This window comes from Cavia porcellus, unplaced genomic scaffold (genome assembly GCF_034190915.1).
Source record: "Cavia porcellus strain 051 isolate PalLab524CR breed Dunkin Hartley unplaced genomic scaffold, mCavPor4.1 scaffold_3, whole genome shotgun sequence".
In the NCBI taxonomy this organism is placed as follows: Eukaryota; Metazoa; Chordata; class Mammalia; order Rodentia; family Caviidae; genus Cavia; species Cavia porcellus.
This window is the reverse complement of record NW_026947486.1, coordinates 80,876,839-80,900,877: the sequence shown is the minus strand read 5'-3', so window position 1 is coordinate 80,900,877 and position 24,039 is coordinate 80,876,839. Positions and strand designations below refer to the sequence as shown.

At 39.2% G+C, this 24,039-nt stretch overlaps 1 protein-coding gene across 2 annotated transcripts; it reads left to right on the top strand.

Annotated features, from left to right (window-relative positions):
* Window positions 1-5,154: 5,154 nt before the first annotated feature.
* Upf3b (UPF3B regulator of nonsense mediated mRNA decay) lies at window positions 5,155-22,418 on the top strand. Of its 2 annotated transcripts, XM_063246330.1 has the most exons (11): window positions 5,155-5,436; window positions 6,292-6,398; window positions 6,578-6,684; window positions 10,729-10,827; window positions 12,131-12,241; window positions 13,325-13,368; window positions 13,831-14,013; window positions 14,493-14,531; window positions 16,505-16,665; window positions 17,006-17,300; window positions 21,412-22,418. In XM_063246330.1, exons 1-11 carry the CDS (start codon window positions 5,281-5,283, stop codon window positions 21,559-21,561), a joined length of 1,452 nt encoding a protein of 483 aa, XP_063102400.1. In that variant the 5' UTR covers window positions 5,155-5,280; the 3' UTR covers window positions 21,562-22,418. The 2 variants fall into 2 exon arrangements, with proteins under 2 accessions (XP_063102400.1, XP_063102401.1); XM_063246331.1 differs by lacking the exon at window positions 14,493-14,531 and having other exon boundaries at window positions 5,157-5,436.
* Window positions 22,419-24,039: the final 1,621 nt, after the last annotated feature.

Genomic DNA, 24,039 nt, shown 5'->3' with positions numbered 1-24,039 from the left:
AATAAATGTATTCAAACAGCATGTTCTAGGAAAGAAATTTTAAAGTTCTCTCTCTCTCTCTTTCTCTCTCTCACTCTCTCTCTTTCTTTCCCTCTCTCTCTCCTGCTTTTCTAAGGTAGAGTCCCAAATGTGACATTGCTCATCTCAGCAAGTTAGAAAGACCTTGACATGTAGTATAGGGTGAAATGGTCAAATCAGTGATGCGAACATTTTGGGGGAACTGGCATGGTGGAATATTCTTATAATCCCCGCACCCTGGGAGGCTGAGACAGGAGGATGGCTAGTTCAAGCCGAGTCTGGGAAACATAGAGGTTTAGTGAGACCTGGTCTCAGAATAAAAAATAAAGGCCTGAGGATGTAGCTCAGTGTGAGGGTCTTGGGTTCCACCTCCAGTACTGCAAAAAGAAAAGCAAGCCCTACATACTAAGAGCGAGATGATATTTGGACAAAAGAAAGCATTCTTCTCCCCGCACTGTGAAACACACACACACACACACACACACACACACGGTTCTTTCCTTACTTGGTGAAAAGATGCACAACACTGTCCCTGTCTGTTTTATTTCTCTAGTTTTGCAGTAAATAATATAAAATGGTGCAATAACCAAGAGACTAAAAAGGCCACACAGGGGCCAGGAATGGCAGTGCCTGCCTAGCAAGCGCAAGGTCCTGAGTTCAATTCCCTGTATCAAAGAAAGAAAGAAAGAAAGAAGTCATACTGTGCAAGATGAATACATGAAAGGGTGCTCATCTTCATGAATCACTACAGGAATGCAAAGTAAAATATGAAAAGATTACAGTTTTAAACAGACAAAACTAAGGGAGGCTGCAAGAGGTCAGCATGAGGATGTTTTTGCCAGGAGAAGAGACAGGGAAGGGGCAAGCAGGGAGCATTGGGAGCCCTGGGACAGTGTTGTGGGGACCAAGCCCAGGGCCTTGCGTGCTCACGCTCTGCCACTGAGCCGCATCCTCTGCCTTCCTTGGAAATGTTTTGTTTCTTGATCTCCATCCTGGTTACATGAGTGTGTTTATTTTGTGAAAATTTAGCAAGCTGCTTGTTTGCCATCTGTGATCTCATCCATATATGTGTTATACTTGAGTTAAAAAGAATGTTTAAAATACTAAAATGAAAGTTTATCCTCAGCAAGGTGATGCCTGCCTGTAATCCCAGCAACTCAAGAGGCTAAGGCGGGAGGATTACGAATAAGCAGGTTTTTTTTTTTAAAAAAAAAAAAAGGAAATTTGCAGTGTGCAGTAATAATTTGCAATAGGCAAAATAATGGCCTCACCAATTTTGTTCACATCCTAATCTCCAGAACCTGTGGCTAGGTTAGGTTATGCGGCAAACCTTTGCTAATCAACCAGCTTTAGGAAGATTCTCCCGGATCATATAGTGGGCCCAAGGTAATCACAGAGGTCCTTAAAAGTGCAGGGAGAGACAAAGCAGGTGAAAGTGACGGAAGTGGTGTCAGATGCTGTGCTGCTGGCTTGGAAGATGGGTGAAGGACCTTGAGGCACAGAGCACCAGCAACCGCAAGACTCTGAAAAACATGAGAAAAATGGATTCTCCCCTAAATCCTCTAGGAAGGAACTCATCACTGCCTACACCTTGATTTTAGCCCAATAACACTTAGGTTGCCCTTTATCCTAAATTCATATTATGTAAACCCATTCAATTTGTGATAATGCTCTTGGACACGATCCCTTTACCCAGAGACAGCGGGGTGTAGACCAGGCCAAAGTTGCAAGTTCCTACTCCTGCCCAGGCAAAGCTTTACTGGAGTAGGGGTGGGGGGCGAGGCAAATTGGGGTTTTGGCTGATGGAAACAAGAAATCAATCGGTAGAAGGAGTGAGCACGCTGCTGCTTCTTCAACAAAGACAACAGGGGCACAGTTCCTCGACTCCCCTTCCACCCGCAGCAGCAAATTAATAAAAAAAAAAAAAAAAAACCCTGTTGTCCTCGAGGAGGACGTGGACCAGCAGGTAGTCACGGTCAACTCACCCTGGCGGTTGATGAGTTTCCATGCATCTGTTCAAAGCATCCTGATCTTTGGGTCTGGGTCCTATTCAATGCAAAGGTCTTTGGGTGCTTAGGTTTTAATGGCTTCTGAAGAAGCACAAGGGTGGGAGCAGGAAAGAGGGACAAAAAAAAAGAAAAGGAAAACACACACCAGCCCCAGTGGTGATAGGATAGGTCACTAGTCCTGTGTTAGAGGAATAACCAAATTCTAAAAAATTTAAATATCAACAAGTCTATGTGCAGAGCTGAGTGGAGTCTGATCCAAGGTTAAGAAAGCAAAGGGGACAGACACAATATAAAAAGAGGTACCAAGCGTTTTATCCATTTTAGTCACCCATGAGATTTCTGTAGGCTCAGGAGAAGGTTTGTGTTTTCAGCAAACGCAGCCTTCGTGTGCCAGGGAAGTAACCTAGGTGGCTACTGTCACAACCCACGTGCCAGAAGCATTATCTACAGCAAAGCTACTGAAAAACTGATAATGTGTTGTTTGGCTGTATGACCCCAAACATCAGTGATTTTCAAACTAACTAAGAATTAGCCAGCCATGGTGGTGCATGCCTGTAATGCCAGCACATTGGAAGCTGAGGCAGGGTGGCAAGTTCAAGGCCAGCCTGGGCTGCGTTGTGAGGCCAGAACTTCCCACAGCTCCAAAAATTAAGTGAACTAGGAGCAAGTGAATCTAGAGGTCTTATTTAGGGTTTTCTTTGCTAACAGTTTCTCATGTCATTCAAACATTCTGCTTGCATGGTTTTACCAGAGTCTCAGCTGAAACGTGCCATGCTATGAAGGATAATATTTTTCTGCTCCCGGAGAAATATTTTCACGTTCCAGTCTTCTGTTCCAACACTGCCCGGCTGTAGTGCTCCCTTGTTGTCTCAGTAATAGGAAACTAGCACAGTCAGTGGCAAAGAAAATCAAGTGCTCCATTTTGGAGACATTCAGAGGTTGTGAAGGGCAAGAAGGGAGTTAGTTGGATGTGAATCTAGAAAGTCAGGGAGAGGAATGGATGGAGACAGAAATTTTAGAGTTGTCAGTGAAAGGACAAAGAATGAATAAATGTATGAGATTAATGAAGGAGTGAATACAGATTTAAAAAGTCAGAGCCCTGGGACATCACACTCTGACACTTGCCATAGACCTGGTGGTTTAAAGGCATTGAGTACTCCAAAACAGGGGCACATACCGACGGAAGTACACAGCCAAGCAGCAGGTTAAGAACAGCCAGGTGCTGAAGGCAGATTCCAAATACAAGAAGCATTCGCAGCAAAAGGAGTTAGGAAATCAGGCACAGGCTGGGCAACAGCGGTGAGAACATGTAAGGACAGAGCCTGCCTAATGTATTCTAGGCAACAGCAAAAAGGGGCTTTGGCTCTGAGCCAGAGTTTCTGCCTCCAGCTCCTGTTGCACCCTGATTTAAGTACCGCCTTCCATGGGCCTCTGTTTATCTCTCTCTCTTCAGTTCCTCACCTGTACTTCCCACCAGTTTCCACACCCCTTTTCCTTAACTGCACATAATGCCGAATAACATGTTTCATTGAGTCTAAAACTCCGTTTTTCACATTTTGGAATCAAGACACATTTTGAGATTGATGGTATATCATTGTTGAATTAGCACAATTTTTCTTGGTAATATGAGTAATGGTGGTGGTAGATTCGATGGTATATTAGATTTGATGCAATGCACATGATCTCTCATTTGGGGCAATTTCTTTTAATTTTGTGGACTTGAACTTTATTGAAGTAAAATTCACATAAAATAAAATGCATTAATTTTAAGCATAAAATTCAATGAGTTTACACAAATGTGTGTAATCATGCAACTACCACAATCAAGATAAAGAACATTTTCATCACTCCAAAAGGCTCCCCAGAGCCCCTTCTGCAGTTAATCTCTTTTCCCTACCCTGTGCTCTGGCAATCATTGATCTAACAACTACACCTTTACTTTTTCTGGAATGTTATATAAATAGAGCCATACAGCATATACTGTCTTTGTGCCTGGATTCTTTTCATTCAACATAGTCATTTTGAGATTCACTCATGCTAATGCTTGTATTAGTAGTTCATTTTTATTGATGAGTACTATTTTATTCTATCCATGTACCACATTTTGCTCACCCATTCACTTATTATGAGCATTTTTGGATTGTTCCCAGATTGGGGAGTTTATAAATAATGTAAAATTGACGTTTTACGGTGGAGAGGAGGCTGAGTGCGGTGGCACAACCCTATAATCGAAGATTTAGGGAGGCTGAGGCAGGAAGATTGCCCTGAGTTCAAGGCCACACTGGGACTTACACATTTTAGTGATGTTGGTCCTTTAAATCAGTATCACGTGTCTTTGTTAAGTATCTGTGAATCCTAATCAATACACAGAAAAGAAATTCTAAAGTCTCTCAAAGTACACTTCAGATTCAATGTTAGAATATACAGCTCAGCACAGCCTGTAATTCCAGCTACTTGTGAAACTGATCCAGAAAAGTAATGAGTTGGAGACCAGTTTGGGCAACATAGTGGTATCTCCGTCTTACAAAAGAAAAAAAAAGTGTTGCCTAGCTAGGTAGGTGTGATGGTGTATGTCTGTTATCCCAACGCTCAGGAGGCTGAGGCAGGAGGGTCGCCGCCAGTTTGAGGGCAGCCTGGGTTTTACAGTGAGTTTAAAGCCAACCTCAACTACATGGTGAGATCTTGTCGCAAAAAAAAAAAAAATTGGTTTCCTAGCGAAGCACAGTTTAGATATATTGAGCTTGTATGAGGTAAACTAAGCTAATTAACCCCACAGAATCTATTTTTTGACCTGGGGGGAAGAAAAAAAAATACTTTCATGATGCAATTTATTTATAAAATAGGACCTAAGGATGGCTATAGCTCCACCACTCTTGACCAGAAGGGGGCAGCCGCTTTGCATGCCAGGATTTGAAGTCCCTCAAAGAGCCTTTTTAAAATGGCGGAGTTGCTAATGACTCGCGAAGGGGCGGGCCCCGAGGGAATATGGGCCGCAAGGCGATTGGGCGGTGCGGGTATTCAGCAGGCGGGAAGTAAAGAGGAAGTGTTAAAACCTTCCCACAAAGAGAAGCCGGGCGCCCCGAAGTCTCGCGAGATCTTGGTGGCCCAATGGAACGCAAGGCCCGGTTTATCGCTAGGGGTATTTGTTGGGGGTGGAGCTCCGATGGGAGCTGACCGGGAGTCGTAGGTGCCCGGCGTAGCGGGGTACCGGGGTTAAGACTGAGGAGCCTCTGAGAGGAACGTACCCGTGGCCATGAAGGAAGAGAAGGACTCCAGGCCTAAGGAGAAGCGAGTAACCCTGTTAACGCCCCAGGGCGCCTCAGCCAGTAGCTATGGGGCTTCGGGGGACAGCGGCAAAGGAGAAGATAAGCAGGACCGCAACAAGGATAAGAAAGAGGCGCTGAGCAAGGTGCCCAGCCGGCGGTTGGCCCGGGAGAGGGCGGGACGGGTCCGCCGCTGGTGGAGGATGGCTGGAACGGGGCTGCGCTCTTCCTGTCCCGAGTTCCCCTTATGACTTCGCCTGAATGAACATCACTTTACGTTGTCTCTTACTTTCGCGTAAAATGGGGAAGCGCCCCCCACCCCTATCCCGCCATCTCCGGAGTAGGGTGTGGGAACTGTTGGGGGGCGTCCACAGATGGGAGCGGTCTGTTCGGAGCTGTGGCGATGGTAACGGAAGGGGGAACGGCGGATACGGGGGAACGACGGAGACGGAATGGAGAATTAAGTCTAATAGGGAGAATTGTTAACGTAGTGACGGGCACACCAGGGAAGGGAGTAGTTTGTGGTAGTACCGTAGTACTAATGGAGGCGTGGAGGGGTCTAGAGAGGCAGGTGAACAGCATCCTATTTTGAGAGCATCGGGTGGATATGTGTGTGTCTGCGTGTCCGTGTGCGTATGTGTGCGCGCGCGCACCTGTGTATGTCTGTGTGTTTTGAAGTCTTTAAACGGGCGATGATTTGGTTTTAGGTGTGTTGAATGTGGGTGAAAGATGCTACTAAATTAATATTTTACGGCATCCACAAAAGACCAGGATTGACCCACTGATGTGCCCTTACATGCGTTTAAAAATTAGTAGAAAGTGTTTCATAAATCTGGTGGGCTGTGGATGAAGAGCAGACCCTGAGATTTTTCCTTGTTCCAGGCAGTTGCCATTTCCAAGAGTTTTAAACACCACGTTAAAACCAATCTTCAGAAATTGATTGCTTGATAGAACCGAGAATTGATTTGTACTAATTTTATTTTCCTTATTTATTTCATAAGGTGGTAATTCGAAGATTACCTCCTACTTTGACCAAGGAGCAACTTCAGGAACATCTTCAACCTATGCCTGAGCATGATTATTTTGAGTTTTTTTCTAATGATACTAGGTAAAAAGAAAAGAAAGAAAAAAGGAAAAAAGGAGGGAGGGGTAAATGAAAAAGTGTCTTCTGTTTATCCTACTAATGTTTTCCATTTGATTTTTGAGCCTGTCTCTTTAATATATGAATTCTTGTAGTTCAGCCAGACACCTGCAAACGTATTTACACAACTGCTTTCCTTTCTGCAGTCTGTATCCTCATATGTATGCCAGAGCATATATCAACTTTAAAAACCAGGAGGACATTATTTTGTTCAGGGATCGATTTGATGGTTATGTATTCCTTGACAATAAAGGTGAGTCTTTGTAACTGAACTAGAAGGGGAATTTGTCATTGTTAAGACAATATGTGCATCACAATGTTTTTTCCATGATTTTCTAAATTCTTGGTTGAAAAAATGCAACATTTACAGAGTTTTACACATTTGATAAGCTTATTGCAGTTTTATACATTGACATGTGACTTTTCACAGCCCTGAGGTACTTTTATTAACCTATTTCTTTAATCTGATGAACTGAATGAAATTGCCAGTTTTCTCCTTATGTGACACTTTTTTTTACTGAGGATTAAATCTGCTCTTTTGACTGTTTAGTTTCAGCAACAGTACTGATAAATGACGCTTTAAACTTGTATAGCAAGTTTTAAATATTTACTCTTCATCCTGCTTCAAGAACCAGCATTTATTTATTTAATTCTTATCCATTAAACCAACCAGTTAGAATACTGTTTAACATTCTCACAAAGTTATATATAATTAAAACATCAGAACCGGGCATGGTGGCACACATCGGTAATCCCAGCTCTTGGGGGGCTGAGGCAGGAAGATTTCTGTGAGTTCAAGGGAATCCTGGACTACAAAGTGAGTTTAAGGTCAGCTTCAACTACATAGCAAGACCCTATCTCAAAAAAACAAAAAAAAAATCAAACTTGATCTTTAAACTATATTTAAGATGATCCAGTCTATCGGGAAAACAAATTTCTGCTTTAACTCACTTTTTCCTAATATCTTCTGTTTATAGTATTTAGCCAAAGAATGTCCATGCTGCTATTTGCCATCTTTTTTGGCTTTGTAATCATAAGTAAATTACATGGAGTTTCTTGTTTAGCTTTTTTCTCAGTGTTATTTAAATTTGGTTATAAAATTAAATCTTTGTCGGGGCTGGGGATTTAGCTCAGCGGCATAAGCGCCTGCCTTGTAAGCAGGCAGTCCTGAATTTGATCCCTGGTACAGATAAAAACGAAAAAGACAAAAAAAAATTAAATCTTTGTCAAGGAATATGCGAGTAAAAATTGAACAATTGTCACCTATGTTTCTCCAACTTTGTGTGTAGATTGCTTTCTTTGGAGGGGAAGGGTGTGTGTGTGTGTGCGCGCGCGTTCACGTGTGCGCATGCTGGTGGTCAAACCTCGTGCCTGCTAAGATTGACTCCACTGCTGAGCTATACCCTACCATGTCCTACTTTTATTCCCCTAAACCAGCTACTTTTCACCCCATTTTTAAAATTTTAGTAAATAGCAGTGGTGTTTGAGACAAGGTCTTGGCTGTGTAGTTCAGGCTGGCCTCAAACTTGCTATTTAGCCCCAGCTGACCTTGAACTTGCTGCACTCCTCCTGCCTCAGCCTCCTAAGTGCTAGGATTACATTTGATGTGTGCCACTATGCCTGGCAATAATAATTTCTTAGTTACTTGGCCTAGATATCTGAGTTGTGTTTAACTTTTGTGTTTCTTTTTTATTCCTTATACTTAACACAAGTGACGAATCTTGCCAGTTGTTCTTTTTGTCTTATTCAACTAGATGTAACTACACCTTTATACTCTATAGCTTTATCAGCTAACCACTTCTCTAAACTTAGGGGATTTTTTTCTATTTCTGTATATTTCAGTGTATTGCCATGAAATTAATAAATCTTTTTACAAAGGTGATCTAAGGGGCTAGAATGATAGCTTAGCAACACAGTGGCTGGCAAGTGTGAGGTCATGAGTTCAATTCCCTTACCAAAAAAAAAAAAGAAAAGGTGAGTTAAATTGATAGTTGTAAACAAAGTCTAAACTTAGCCTAGTAGGCAGGACCCTCCATAGTGCAGCTTTACTTTCTGTGTTTTCAGCTTGTCCCTTTACAGTTTTCCTCTGCTTAAGGTTGGTTTATCTAGTTCATTCCTTTTGACATATCTCAGTTATTAAGCTAATCTGATTCTCATTCATTAGAATTTCTAAAGCCATGTCTCCTGCATGACTGTTTTGTTGTGATGCTTTCTTGTCAGTTCTCATTTTATTCTGGTTTCAGTCTATCAGCGATCAAAGGATAGTATTTTATACCTTGTATGTCATTTTTCTATGGCAGGAATCATATGTTTTTCGTAAGTCACTTGGTTTTTTTTTTTGAGATACAATATACCATAAAGTTCACCCACTTAAAGTATACAATTCAGTCACATGCCTGTAATTTCACCACTTGGAGGATGAGGCAGGAAGATCCCCCATTTGATCATAGCCTAAGTAATTTAGCAACTTAGGGAGATGTTTTCAAGAATAAGGAAAAATAAAAGGCCAGGCTACAGCTCAGTATGAAAGCCCTGTGTTCAATCCCCAGTACTACACAAAATACAATGCAGTGTTTTTTTAGGGTATTTACAAAATGGTTTAATCATCACTATTCCAGAATGTTTTCATTATTCCATATGTATTAGTGTTCAAGTCCTGTTCTACTTTTCCACCAGCCCCGAATAACCATGAATATATTTTGTCTCTGGATTTTTCTCTTGTAGACATTTCATATAATGGAAACCATATAGTATGTGGCCTTCTGTAACTGGCTTTTAATTAGCAACATGCTTGCAAGAATCACCCATGTAGCATATATCATTACCTCATGTTTTTTTGTTTTTTGCATTTTAAAAATTTTAGCAAAATGCATCTAAAACCATCTTAACCATTGTTAACTATACAGCTCAGTAGTGTTAGGTACGTCACATTGATTTGCAACCAACTTTCAGAAATTTGTTCTTGCTAAAGTAGTACTATGCCCATGAAACATTTTCCATCTCTCCTTCCCTCCACGACCTGAAATCATCATTTCTACTTTCTGTCTTAATGAATTTGACTACTGTGTAGGTACCTCACATAGATGGAATAATATAGTATTTTTTTATGATTGACTTCATTGAGCATAATGCTGTCAAGATTCATTTGCCTTGTATCATGTATCTGAATTTCCTTTTAAATTTTTTTGTACTGCTAAGGATTAAATTTAGGGCCTTTGCACTGAGCTGCATCCCAAACTCTTTTATTAATTTTGAAACAGGTGCTGATAAATTGCCCAAGCTGGGCTAGAACTCGTGATACTCCTGCCTTAATCTCCCATTGTGGTAGTATTAAAGGCACACACTACCAAGCCCAGCAGAGTGTCCCATTTTTTAAATGCTAATAGTCTATTGTATGTATATACCACATTTTGTTCATTCATCTGTTGAGAGATCCTTGGGTTGCTTTCCATCTTGGCTATTATGAATAATATCACTGACTATGTGAGTGTATAAATATATATTCAAACCCTTGCTTTCTCTTTTGGCTATATGTCTGGAAGTGAAACTGCCATATGGTTTGGTCTGTCAGCACTGTGGATAGAACCCCAGCCCTCACACATGCTGGCTTTCTACCACTGATTATACACCCAGTCCCTATCTTTTATTTTTCGAGTAGCTTTTATACTGTTTTTCATAACAGCTATGCCATTTTACGTTCCACCAAAAGCACCCAAATGGTTCAATTTTTCCACATCTCACCCAACAGTTGTCTTCTAGTTTTTAAATTTTTTTGAGACAGGATCTCACTATCCATTTCAGACTGGCCTTGAACTCAGTATGTAGCCCAGGTTTGGCCTTGAACTTGTGGTGATCCTCCTGCCTTAGCCTCCTGAGTGCTGGCATGTGCCACCATGCCTGGCTTGCCACATTTTGGAAGTTACATTTAGGTGAATATTTTACTTCCCTGTCATGTCTTTCTTATTTAGAGAAAAAAGCCTTACTCTTTCTCCTAGGCTGATTTTGTACCCTTGGGCTTAAGCAGTCCTTCTGCCTCAGCCTCCTGAATTGTTGAGGATAGGCATGTACCACAATACCCCGTTTACTGGCATATCTTTATGTGATCAGTGAATTTTGGGTTCCACTGGTAGGATGTTGATTATAGTTTTACCAGTATGATTTATGCCACTTGAGATACCTTCTTCAAATGACTGCTGTCTAAGCAGGCCTAGAAAATAATGGATTGGTTCTCTTGTATCCACCTTGGCCATTTCTTTGGTTATAGCAAGTATAGTTTTGTTTTGTTTTTTCTAAACAGGTCAGGAATATCCTGCTATAGTAGAATTTGCACCTTTTCAAAAAGCTGCAAAAAAGAAGACTAAGAAAAGAGATTCTAAAGTTGGGACTATCGATGATGGTACAGTATAGCACTAGCTATATAATAATGTTGCCATTTTTTTGCCATTGGGTTTTTAAAAAATAATGCTTTGGGAGAGTTAATTACAACCCAATATTTTAAGATAGGAAATACAGAGAATAAAGTTAATAACATACATTGTTCCAGTGAAACCTTTGAACAGTTGTCAGAATGGAAGTGAGTTTCCTGCAGAGTTTCTGATCTCTTTGTAGTATTTCATTTCTCCACCATCAAGAAATACAGTGTGTAATACATCATCATGGATTTATTAATTGGAAGACAGTGGAAAAAATCACATGTTTCAAAGTATAACAGTTGCTCTTTGATGCTTCTTAGTTTCCATTATCTTTATAAAGAGGAGAGTTTGAGCTCTGCTGGGAGAATGTCAGTACATAAGTTAACTTGCAAACCAATTGAAGTGGTCAGTCCTGTTTTCTAGGCTTTGAATACATAAATTACTACATGCATAATAACTGTTTTGAACAGAAATACTAGAACTGAAAACCAAAATATAAATGCCATGCAAGGTAAATCAGCTTCAGATGTTGAGGTCTCTAATATTCTGTTGGACAGTTCGCATAATTCTTATGTTGGATAAGATTTAACTCTAATATTTTATATCAGAGGTTTATGTTTTAGAATTGTCTAGTTTAAATTTCCATCATTTGTTACTATAACATATTAATGAGTAAACAGTATCACAGGTTTAGATATGGAAGAGATTGAGTGACATACTCAGCAGTATGTAGAAACAAGGAGTATAATGACTCCTATGTATTTCCCTTTTTGATGTCAAAGGTGTAGGAGAAAACTCCAGAAATTAGCATCACCTCTAGGGCCAGGCCTAGGATTTAACCCAGTTTGTCTTTTTGGAGCACTTGATTTTCCTATGTTGAGTTTACTTAAAGTGAGGTGTGCCCATGCAAGAAATGCTGACTTGCTATGTTAATATTCTCTGAAGGTACCATAGTTATAACTTCTAGTTTTTCCATAAATGTGACTTTGCATTAGTAGGAAACTGACTTTTGACAGCAAACTATGTAACACCTCTTATGGATCTGTTCTAATGTGTGAAGTTTCATTTTTTCCTGACTCTGATGTCAACTAGACTCCCATAGAGGGTATCATTAATAGAAATTCTAAGAGCAAATAGCCAGTTAAATGCTAGTGTACCCTGTGTATTTGTTTTGTTTTTCAGTTTTCCATGAAGTAGAAAATTATCTTCTCTGATAAATGAATGTTCTAGGTAATATTTCCTTTGTGGTTTGAAATCTGTTTTCTGGTTCCTTAAACAATTATATAGATCCAGAATATAGGAAATTTTTGGAGAGTTATGCCACAGATAATGAAAAAATGACATCTACTCCAGAGACACTGTTAGAAGAAATTGAAGCTAAAAATAGAGAATTAATAGGTAAGTGTGCAAAAGGAATTAGAGCAATGGCTTTTTCATCAGAATGCCTAAATCTGTCATTTTTCTTGTTGGCTGTGTGACTCTAGGAAGTCACTCTCTTCCCTGAGATTGTTTCTTCTACTAGAAAATGCAAGTGGTAATACCTGCTTCACAGGATTAAGAGACTGCATTGATAAAGATGTGACAAATTTTTAGTGACCTACTTAGTGTCATACCAGTGTAATACAGATACTAAAAGTTTAGAGATTGATGAAGCTTGCTTAGACAGTGGTAAGTCTTTGAAGATCAATTATTTCCTAGTAATAAATTCATATTCCTTTTAAAAATTGACCTGAAAATATCAAAAGATGAAATTAGTTACTGCAAAATTAAAAACTTAAGAAATGGGAGCATGGAAACTAAGTAGTAGGTTGTCAGAACTCTGTTAGCTTTAAACAGTGGAGTCTTTGACCCAGGATTTCCACCCCTAGGAATTTACCTTAAGGACATGTATGTTCAAAAAGATGATTATGAGGCTAATAGCATTGTTAAGAATGTTGAAAAAAGAACTTAAATATTTTTCTAAAACTATATTCATTAATGAATGGACAAGATGAGCTTACATGTGGTAACTTTTGTAAATTCCCAGAAGTGGAAATAAGAGGTCAAAAGGAGTGGATACGTTTAGTCCTTTCCTCCAGTTTCTTTCCAGTTAAATAAATTTATATTCCTGTCAGTAAAACAGGAGAATGTTCTTTGTACTTAATTCTTACTAACTGAAATTACTCTTAAATGTTATTTTATTATTTTAATGTAAGTTTCCCTTTCTTGGCAAGAAGTGTACAAATAAAGTATGTTTTCTTCCCTTTTTATTAGTATATATGATATGTAATAAATACAATCTTGGTGGGGAATACCAGACCTTTATCCTTAAAAAGCATTTTTAAAACTTGTATTGTTGATATGAAATATTATAAAGCTGCTTTTTGACCTTGCTATCTAAGAATGTAGTTTTTGCATCTGGGGTGGGTGGCAGGGAATGTTAGAAAGATGAATTCTGTGTAGGGCTTGATAAGTATTAATAATCTGTTTACATTTATGTAGCTAAAAAGACAACCCCACTTTTGAGCTTCCTGAAAAACAAGCAGGTAAATCTTTTGTTTTTAAAGTTCTCTTATTTTTTAATTTTATTAGTTCATATCTATAAACATTGTAAGAGCAGTAGAATCCTAGAGGAAAAATAGGTTCTTTTTCCCATGATTATTCCTTAAAGGTATGACTGCTTTGTCTTACACTGGCCTTCTCCTTCACTCTCTTTATGGGACCAGGGGTTAACTCTGCAAACTTGAAAAGTCCTTAGCTTATGCCAGAGATGCACTTGATATTCTATGAGCCTCTGGAAACACAGCAAGACAGCAGTGGAACGCTAATTTTAGCGGGTTTTGATCTTCATTCTCTTGTTTGCTGGGTGGGGCAAAGGTTAAGGAGGTTACGGAAAGTAGGAAGGAAAGATGGTCCAATTTAGTGGGGGCCCACCATACCTGTGGGATTGATTAGGTTTTTGGTGATGATTAGTTTATTTGAAAGCTTATGTTGATATTTCTTTCTAGAGAATGAGAGAAGAGAAAAGGGAAGAAAGACGGCGACGAGAAATAGAAAGAAAAAGGCAAAGAGAAGAAGAGAGAAGAAAGTGGAAAGAAGAAGAAAAACGTAAAAGAAAAGATATAGAAAAGCTGAAAAAGGTAGAAAGAGTTCCAGAAAGGGACAAATTAAAGGATGAACCAAAGATTAAGGTATGAATATAATTGAAACTGACTGCATGTTGTTGCATGTATCTCTTTATGCACATATCCTGTGTTTGTATAAATGAATTTTTGTTTTGTGTTTTGCATTTTTTGGGAGAAAGTGTACAAATAAAATTTTTCTATTATTTTTGAGACCAGCCTGCACTACAAAGTGAGCCCAAGGCCAGCCTGAACTGCATAATGAGGCCCTGTCTCAAAAAGACCAAAAAAAATTATGTTCTGTTATACACTAATGATAGAATTATTCTTTTAAGTTTAACATTGTTTAAAAGGATTAAGTAGTTTACATGATGTTAACATTCTTTAGTGTATATCTGTGTTTTTTAAAAATGATGTTTATATTACTAGTCTCTCAGTTCATAGCAAATGAGGGCTGGCTGGCATGAATTTTGGGTTTTATTCAGCTTTTTTTCCTTCATAATTGATACATAAAGTTGCCTCATCTGTTTGTTTTCCACTGTCTTCAGGTACACAGGTTTCTGTTACAAGCTGTGAATCAGAAAAATGTAAGGACCAAATACATGATACAGAGAACCTAGTATCATGTCACACACAGGTCTTAGCTGATAAATCCCTTTGGTGGTGGTGGTAGTGTTACCTGTTGAAAACCCCTTTAGGCTGGCTTGGGTCTTCTTAAAAGCTCAGCTATTTTAAATTCCTCCCTTACAAGGAAGCCAGGGGACTTCCTGATGCTCTGTTGTGTACCCAGAAGCTTCAGCGACATACAGCCAGAGGACAACCAAGGCAATACAGCTTTTTCTCATCTTAAATGTCTCCCATGACTGGCTGCTTTGTGGGAGGACTACAGATAAGCATCTGGCATTATGTGCTTTTACCTCTCACATGACTCCCACACTATCTCAAGCAGGGAATCTGTGAACAGTAGATTCTGATTAATGCATTGCATGTAGGGAGAGGAAACCTATAGAAAGATCCCAAGCACGGTGCTTTCCTTCTGAGGGTATGGCTAGGGCAGCCCTTGCTCTGGTGAACCTTCTGAGAAAGTACTAATACCTGGTACTTCAGAAAGTTAGAGAATATCTCACAGAGATGGTGGCAGGTCGCCTTCTTTTACCTCCTGAAAATACACCAGTTATATGACTAGGGTTCCCTATGTGTCATTATTGATGGTAGGGGTTTCAAGCAGAGGGGAATTTCCCATCTCCACTCTTTCCAGCAATTCATCATGTCACAGTGATTTGGCTTGTAGGTTCCTAATGATCATAAGGCAGAAGGTAGAGCCAGCCATGCCAGAGACATTCATTAATGTTCTTATTACAGTAATGAACATCTCGGCTTCTAATACAGATGTTCATTAGAGAAGTAAGAACACTTCTAATGAAAGCTGCACATGGTTTCTCACTTGACATTGGTGCCTTCTTTGTGTCCACATAGAACTCCCATTTACAGTGGCTGTCTGTGTGCTGAAATACTTCATGCTTATTTCTTGCGCTTTGCCTTTTGCTTGCTGACTGGTGTAATGCCTTCACCCTGAGATCAACCTTGATGATGCTTTCATTCTGAGACTTAAGATCCTTCTATTTTGCCTAAGAATCTCTCTGACTAACAAGCATTAAGTGAGGGACATTCTAGAGAGATTTATAACAATGATGTGAGGAAGAATAGCATATATATATATATATATATATATATATATATATATATATATGCATGCATTCTTAGTAGAGGTAGAATTTCATCATTGTATTATAAAAAGACATCTGGATTTTTTCAATCAAATGTCAAGTAATTCTTGCTATTGACCTCTGTTGATAGTATAATGGTACTGTTATGTGCATGTCTGTAATCTCAGCAATTTGAGAGGCTGAGGTAAGAGGATCAGAAGTTCAAGTTCCAACCAGACAATTTAGTGACATCCTATCTCAAATGTAAAAAGGACTTGGAATTAGCTCAGTGGTAGAGACCCCTGGGTTCAATCCCCAGTACCACACCCATACCCCCAAACCCTCTCCCCCCACAAACATGCTATTCTCAAGTTTAAGGCAGAATTATTCTTGTAATGGATTACTTCTTTGGTGACCAAGGCGTTTGTCATTCTCAGTACACACACATAAAATAGATCAACAGTAATGATCTACTTAGTATTTTAAATCTGTGGGATATTTTCCCATCAAGTTATATTGACATGCTGGTTTGCTATGGAAGCCTATTTGAAAGTGTATAAGAGTTCACTTAAAGGTTGACCATTTAAAGCCAAAGGGGTCTCTGTCCCAATTCCATTGCCACAAAGTGATTAGAGCACTTCATGTGGGTGGATCACACTTTCACATTAGTAATGTCCTTTTTAGTAGATCACTATTCTCATGCATGAAATTGTTCACTTGGAATTTTAAGTGTACCTATGGAGATAGAGGGCCACATATAGTCTGTTGTAAAGATTTAGTGGATTGGTTTCTTTGATAGGATCAAAAAACAATTTCTAACTTTAGAAATAAAAATAAACATGTTCTCTTTAAAGCTGCTCAAGAAACCAGAAAAAGGAGATGAAAAAGAATTGGATAAAAGAGACAAAGCCAAGAAACCCGACAAAGAGAATCTGAGTGATGAAAGAGCCAGTGGGCAGATCTGCACACTGTCCAGGCGTTCTGATAACGAGCTTAAAGATGAAAAGCTGAAGAGGTCAGTCAGTAGTGAGGGCTCTTGGATATGCTTTACTGCTAGATGCTAGTTTCATTGCCATATCCTGGACTTGGACCTGAATTAAGGTAAACTGTTTTATGCAGGGTGGGGGCACAAGGAAAGAAGCATTTCATATGTTCTTAGTGTCTTAATCTTGGTAAATGCTTTTGTGGTTTTCTTGTTTTCTAAAACACTAGTGTTATAAATAAATAAATTGCTAGTATTTTTCACTCTGTTTTAAAAGCACAACCTCATCACAGTGGTCAAGTGAGAGTACCAGTGTTCCTGCATCACAGTTATAAGGCATTCACAGGTTCAGTCTCATTTGTTTCTCATGCAGACCTGAAGATGAGTGTAGCAGAGACTACAGGGAGAGAGACCGGGACTATGAACGAGAGCAGGAGCGCATACTGAGAGAGAGAGAGAGACTAAGGCGGCAAGAAGAAGAGCGCCGCAGGCAGAAAGAGCGCTATGAGAAAGAGAAGGTTTATAAAAGAAAAGAAGAAGAAATTAAAAAAGAGAAAGAAGCACTTCGGGATAAAGGAAAGAAGAATGAAAGTACAGAATCTGTAGTCACCGCAGAAAAAACTGAAAAGAAAGAGGAAGTGGTTAAGAGAGATCGCATAAGAAACAAGGTGCTGCTTTTTGTTAAGCTTGATTATTTTCATGAAATTTTCTTCTTCCTACAGAGCATAGGAAAAAGTCATCTCGCTGTTTGTTGTAGAACCTTTTTTTTTGGTAGTAGAGATTGAACCCAGGGCCTCACTGGTACTCCACCACTGAGCTTATATCCCCAGCCTCTATTATAGAACAGGTTTTTTTTGGTTTCTCTTTTTGTTTTTTTGAGCCAGGGTCTCATTCTTTAGTGCAGGCTAGCCTCAACCTCATGGCAGTCATCTGCCTCAGCCTCCAGAGTGCTGGGATTACAGGAATGCACCATCATGCCCAGCTTGTAGAACTTTTAAAGGGAAACTTACAGCTATCTTTTTCCAGCCTTGTCTGGGTTCTTTTGACTGATTGTAGAAATTTCAAACATTCACAAAAGTAAAACAATAGAGAATAATATGACAAAACCCCATGCATGTACCCAGCTTTAACAATTATCTACACCTGGCCAACCTTCTTTCTGCTCTACCCCATCCCTACCTCTACTGGATTATTTTCAAGCAAATCCTAGACATATAATTTCTTCTTTAAATTTTCATTTATTATTTTATTTATTTTGAGATTAAGGTGTTGCCATGTAGCTCAGGCTAGCCTCCAACTTGTGATCCTCCTTAGTCTCCCAGAGTACTGAGACTACAGAACATAGCACCTGACTCTTTTCTTTTTGGTGGTGATAGTGGTGTTGGGGATCTAACTCTGTTTTACACATGCTAAGCAACTGCTGTACCACTGAAATTAACCCCCAGCCCAATGTCTTTTTCTTAACCCCACCAACATTTTCTTTTTTTTGGGGGGGGTGCAGTGTATCAGGAATTGAACTCGGGACCTTGTGCTTGCCAGGCAGGCACTGTGCCACTGAGCTATATCCCTAGCCCACCCACCAACATTTTCATATTAAAAAAATTCACAGTAATTCCTTAACATTTTATTTATCCAATGTTTACATTTTCCAATTATCTCCTTAAATTATCTTTTAATCTAAGCAATTGTCCTTTCTTTTGTTTTCCTACAACTTTTTTGTTGATATTGTTGCAGAAACCAGTTTAACCTGTAGTGCTTCTCATGTTCTGGAATGGTAAATTACATCCTTGCAATATCATTTAATATGTATCTTCTGTGATTCCATCTAGGCTTAACTAAGCCTAAAGTTAAGCCTAAAGTTGTAGCTTAGTGGCAGAGTTTGTGCTTAGCATGCAGGAGGCCCTGAATTCAATCCCCAGCACCAAAAATAAAAAATAAGTAAAACTAGTAGTTATCTTTAGGGCAAAAGTTAGCAAGCTTTTTTGTAAAGGACTGGATGGTAAATATTTTAGGCTTTGTGAGCCATGTGGTTGGTCTTTGTTACAACTGTAGGAAAACAGGCATAGAAAATATGTAAAAAGAATGAACAAGAGTCTGTGAGCATAGCTCAGTGGTAAGGCATTTGCCTATCATGGGTGAGTTCCTGGGTTAAATCCCCAGTTTTAAAGAAAGAGCATGGCTATATGCCAATCAAAGTATATTTATAGTCCATAATCCCAGATACTTGTGAAGTTAAGACAAGAGGATAACAAGCACAAGGCCTGCCTGGCCAACTCAGTAAGGCCTTATCTCAAAATAAAACTTAAAAAAAAAAGGTCCCCAGATGTAGCTTAGTGGTAGAGTGGCTGGTTTTTGTTTGTTTGTTTGATTTTATATCTCCAGTACATACATTAGAGACAAATAAATAAATGTGACAAAATGTTAATGAATCTATGAGAAGTATATGTAGGGATTCCTTGCAAGTTTTACAAAATAGTTCAATAGATTTAATTTTTTTCAAGATAAAATGTTTTTTTAAAGACTGATTAATAGGTTCAGGTATTTTAAACCTGCTCCAACTATTATAAAAATTTTTGTCAGTCTTCTAGTGATTTTGCTTAGATTCATTATTTTATTGGGAGGCTGGAAAATAGTGATAGACAAATGCCTTTCTAGTTGCAACTTGCAGCAGATGTTCTTCTCTAAAGAATTTTCCCTCATAAACTGTTGGGTTAACCTAAAATACAGTGTACACAGGAAAAGGAAGATAAACATTTAATCTTTTCCCTTTATTTACAATATTTTACAATGTGTGTCCCAGCAAAGCAACATGTAGGGATTATCAGTGAATTTTCCTTTGTTTAGCTTTAGTCTCTAAAAACTCTTGGATAGGGGCTGGAGATTTAGCTCCATGGTATAAGTGCCTACCTGGCAAATGTGAGGTCATGAGTTTGACCTCTGGTACCACAAAAAAAAGAAAGTAAAAACTCAAGGATTAGCTGGTCATAGAGGCACATAGGCCTCTAATCCTAGCATTTGGGAGACTGAGGCAGAAGGATCACTGTGAATTGAGGCCAGCCTGGGCTACATAGTGAGTTCAAGGGCAGCCTGAACTACATAGTGAAATCCTGTCTCAAAAAAAAAAAAAAAAAACCTCATGAATTTAGAAATATAATATGTGATTGTCTGTTTTTACTCTTGATGTTCAAATTATCCATGTTTGCACAGTGGGAGCTTCATCATGTATATCTTTACTATACAGGACATTCATCTGTTTTAATATTTTATCTTGTAGAAGTATTGAAATATTTTACTGCAAGTATTCAATTAAGATAATGCTTTAGGCTGGGGTGTGGCTCATTGGTAGAGATCTTGCATAACATACATAAGGCCCTGAGTTCCATTCCCAGTACTGCAAAGAAAAAATTCCTTTGGGATATTTTTTATGAGGCAGGGAGAAAAGGCTTATGTAATTTTCCATTGAATTCTTTTGAGAGGGTACTAGAGGTTAAACCTTTGTGAATGCTAAGTATATACTGTACCATTGAGCTACACTCACAGTTCCTTTTTAGTTGAATTCTTTAAAAGGTTTATAAACTGGGTGTTGTGGCAGATGCCTGTAATCTCAACACTGGAAGTCTGAAGCAGCAGGAAGATTACAAATTCAAACCCAGCCTGGACAATTTAGGAACTCAGTGAAACCCTATCCCAAAACAAAAATAATGAAAAAGGGCTAGGGATGTATCTCAGTGCAAAGGCCATGGATCTGATCCCTGGCAATGGGAAAAAAAGGCTTATACATTGAAGTTTTCTGTGACCATACTGTCATAAGCCAAGCACATTACTTGAATCAAGGGGTGCACGAATTCCTTAGCTTATTTAGGAATAAGATCTAAAGTATCACCTGCTGAGAGTTAGCTTGTTATGCCTAAATTTTAAAAGCTATTTATAGCCAGTTTATGGTACATCAGGTTCTTTGGGAACCTGAGGCAGAAGGATCACTTGAGCTCAGAAGTTCAGAACAGCCTAGGCAAAACACCGAGATCCCATCTCAAAAACAAAATGTTAGTAGCACATTACATAGAGGTATGAGCATATAATTTCAGGGAAGTTGCCACTTAAAAGAGTTTTCATTCATTTTAGTCCTAAACTTTGGTGGAGGGGGCATGCTGGGGCTGAAGCCCAGGGTCTCACATATGATAGGCAAGCACTTAGGTAGTTTTCCAGTAATTTAAGCCAGGCTGGTGGCACACCCCTATAATCCCAGCACTCAGGAGGCTGAGGCAGAAGGATTGTTGTGAGTTTGAGATCAGCCTAGGCTACAAAGTGAGTCAAAAAGACAAATAATTTACTGTTGGAGTAAAGAGTAAGGATACAGATGTGTTTCCAAACATTCAAGCTAATTAATTCATCTTCAAATAGTTAAGAAAATTTGGCAGTAAATTTCTCACAAGTTTACTGTAGTACCTGGGGGTGGTGGCACACACCTGTAACCCCAGCCCTTGAGTGGTTGAGGCAGGAGCATCATAGATTTGAGACCAGCCTAAGCTATGTGGGTAATTCAAAGCCAGCCTAGACTGCATGGCAAGACCATCTCAAAAAACAAAAATGAGCTGAGTCATAAAAAATAATTGCTTTCCTTTGGAGCTAGGGGAGAGGAAATAGGCAGTTGTTGTGTACTCATATTTTTGGTCTTGTATGACTTGATTGGGATACTTTAATATATAACTTATAACCCCGAGCCCTACAAAACAGCTTAGTAGCAATTTCATAACTTGAACATATTTCATTTTATTTCAGGACCGCCCGGCAATGCAGCTTTACCAACCAGGAGCTCGAAGCCGAAATCGACTGTGTGTCCCTGATGACAGCACCAAGTCTGGAGATTCAGCAGTAGAAAAAAAGCAGGAAAGTGGTATTAGCCATAGAAAAGAAGGAGGAGAGGAGTGACAGATTAGAATGGCTGTAGGTGTCCTGACTGTCTAGGCAGCCAAAGAGCACGTATTCCGAAATCCAGAAGTGCCTTCAGGGCAAAGGAATAGAGAAACAGAAAGGGGTCGCTGTGCCGGTGGGATACACTGCAGAGGAGTATGTTTTGCGTCAAAGCAGGAATTTAATTGCAGGCTCAGAACTGGAAGTATGATTTCATTGTTTTTGCAGTTTCTCCAAATTAATTTCACAGTGTCAGAAAAGATGGTGGCGAAAGATATGCATTGCAATTTGCAGGCAGGAAATGTCAAGAGAGGACTTAATTTTGTATGACAGGAGAAAAAAAGAGCTGGCTCTAAAATCAAATGGTGTTATTAATCCTGGATTGGATATTCTTGGTTTGGGTGGAGCAGAGTCACTTTGAAGTCTTGTTCAGGTCCAGTTATTTTGCATTGTTGGTAATAACTGTTGACTTTGTGTAGTGTAGAAGCAATAAGCATGTAATTTTGGTACAGGTATAGTGATGGGTATAACAAATTATCGCTGATACAGAAATTTAAGTAGTCATGTCTATATCCTGTGTCCCCAAATCCTAGGATTAGTGTTATTTTTTGTTTGCTTACATGAATTTAGCATCAATAATATTTTTAAGCCACTCATTTTGCCTTTAGCATTTTTCTATTAATAGGTAAAACCTAGTCCCTGTTTGGTTCTTGACAATCCAGTCTTTGTTTTTATCTTAGGTTTCATGATCTGATATGAGTGCATACTCTCTCCAGGAAGGAAACTGCACCAATATCTGTTCTTCTAAAATAACAGCTTTAGTCTTAACCTGTTTTGTATTGTTGTCAATAAATATCAAAGCACTTAAGTATGCAGCTAAATGTGTTCATTTATATTCGTGTGGTTCTGGGGATAAAACCCAGGGTCTCGTGGATGCTAAGCATGTACTGCACTACTCAGCTCCATCCCTAGCCCAAGCTAAATGTATTTTATAACTTTACTGAATAACTTTGTTTTGAGAAATTTGATTTTTGATACTGAATTTGGGAATTTTGAAATGATGAATGATACTAGTTCCTGCCTTCCCTAACCTTCCAAGGAGAGGATCAAATCATGTTTCACTGTTCTTCCATAAGAGTTAAAATGTTTGAAGAATAAGATTTTCTTCCTTCCAGCTCCTAACATGGCATCAGTTGGCCTTTACTTAAGTTGCTATTTTATAATTCTTCAGTCTTTAGAAGCCAATCCCAAAAATCACATAAAGGAGCCATTACAAATGATTAAAAGGCAGTAGGCCTCAGCTGGGAGAGATAAATTTCAACAACATCTGACAGTGTCCCATACCACACAGAGGTTAAGAAAGTGTGTTTGCTGGCATTAGCAGAGTTGAGAGCAGTGGTGAGCTGCTGAGAGAAGCCGTGTAACCAAGGAGAAGGGCAGGTAGGGGGCTGAGTAAACAGGTCAGAGAAGAGATTTGTGTCAGATATATGCAGGAAATCACCTATTTTTTTTGTCTTTTTCGTTTTTATCGGTACCAGGGATCGAACTCACGACTGCCTGCTTGCAAGGCAGGCGCTTATGCCGCTGAGCTAAATTCCCAGCCCCTAGGAAATCACCTATTTTCAAAGTTTTCACTGAAGTGATGAACATGGATTCTGTTACTTCAGGAAAAAAAGAATGAAGAAAGAACAAGAGGCAGACCTTAGGCCCAGATTTGAAGAACACTCATGTTATTGCACTGGTAAAGAAATGTTACCTCCAGAGACAGAAGGAATAGCCAGAGAGGAGAGAAAAAACCAGAAGACTGGTGTTACTTATCCAAGAGTTTTTTAAGAAGTATAAGGTAGGCTAAGGGTGTAGCTCAGTGGTACATCACTTGTAATACCAGCAATGCACACACCTGTAATCACAGCACTCAGGGACTAAGGCAAGAAGATCATGAGTTCAAGGTCAGTGCTACACAGTAAGGCCTTCTCTCAACACAAAAAGGGGCCAGCAGACTCAGATATTAGAAAAAAAAAACCCATAGGATTCAGTGACACAACTCATTCATGGCTGGAATTATGGGACATGAAAGCCACTGGACAAATTAGAGACAGTATATACATATATATAACTAGGAGTTTGAACATGAAATAAAAAGCAGATAGATAAATGGTATAATAAAAGTTGACTTGAAGTATGAGAAATATTACATAATGTTTACAGGCCTAAAGAAAAGCTCCAGAAGTGGATAACTGCCCATGAGAAGTAATGATTAGTAGTGTAGGTTTCTTTCAGAGGAGGTGAAAATGTAAGCCAAGGTAAAGGGCAGAGGTTCCTGAACCATCTGTCATGACTATGTCATTGACCTCCTTACCCAGCCACTCCTGAGCTTAGACTCATGGAATTTTTCTTGTCAGCACCTCCTCTTTTGTCCTGCTTGCCTTGACAGCCAACCTCTGGGTCAACCACATTTCCCTGTCCCCCCTTTATTTCCCCTAATCCTTTATCGGC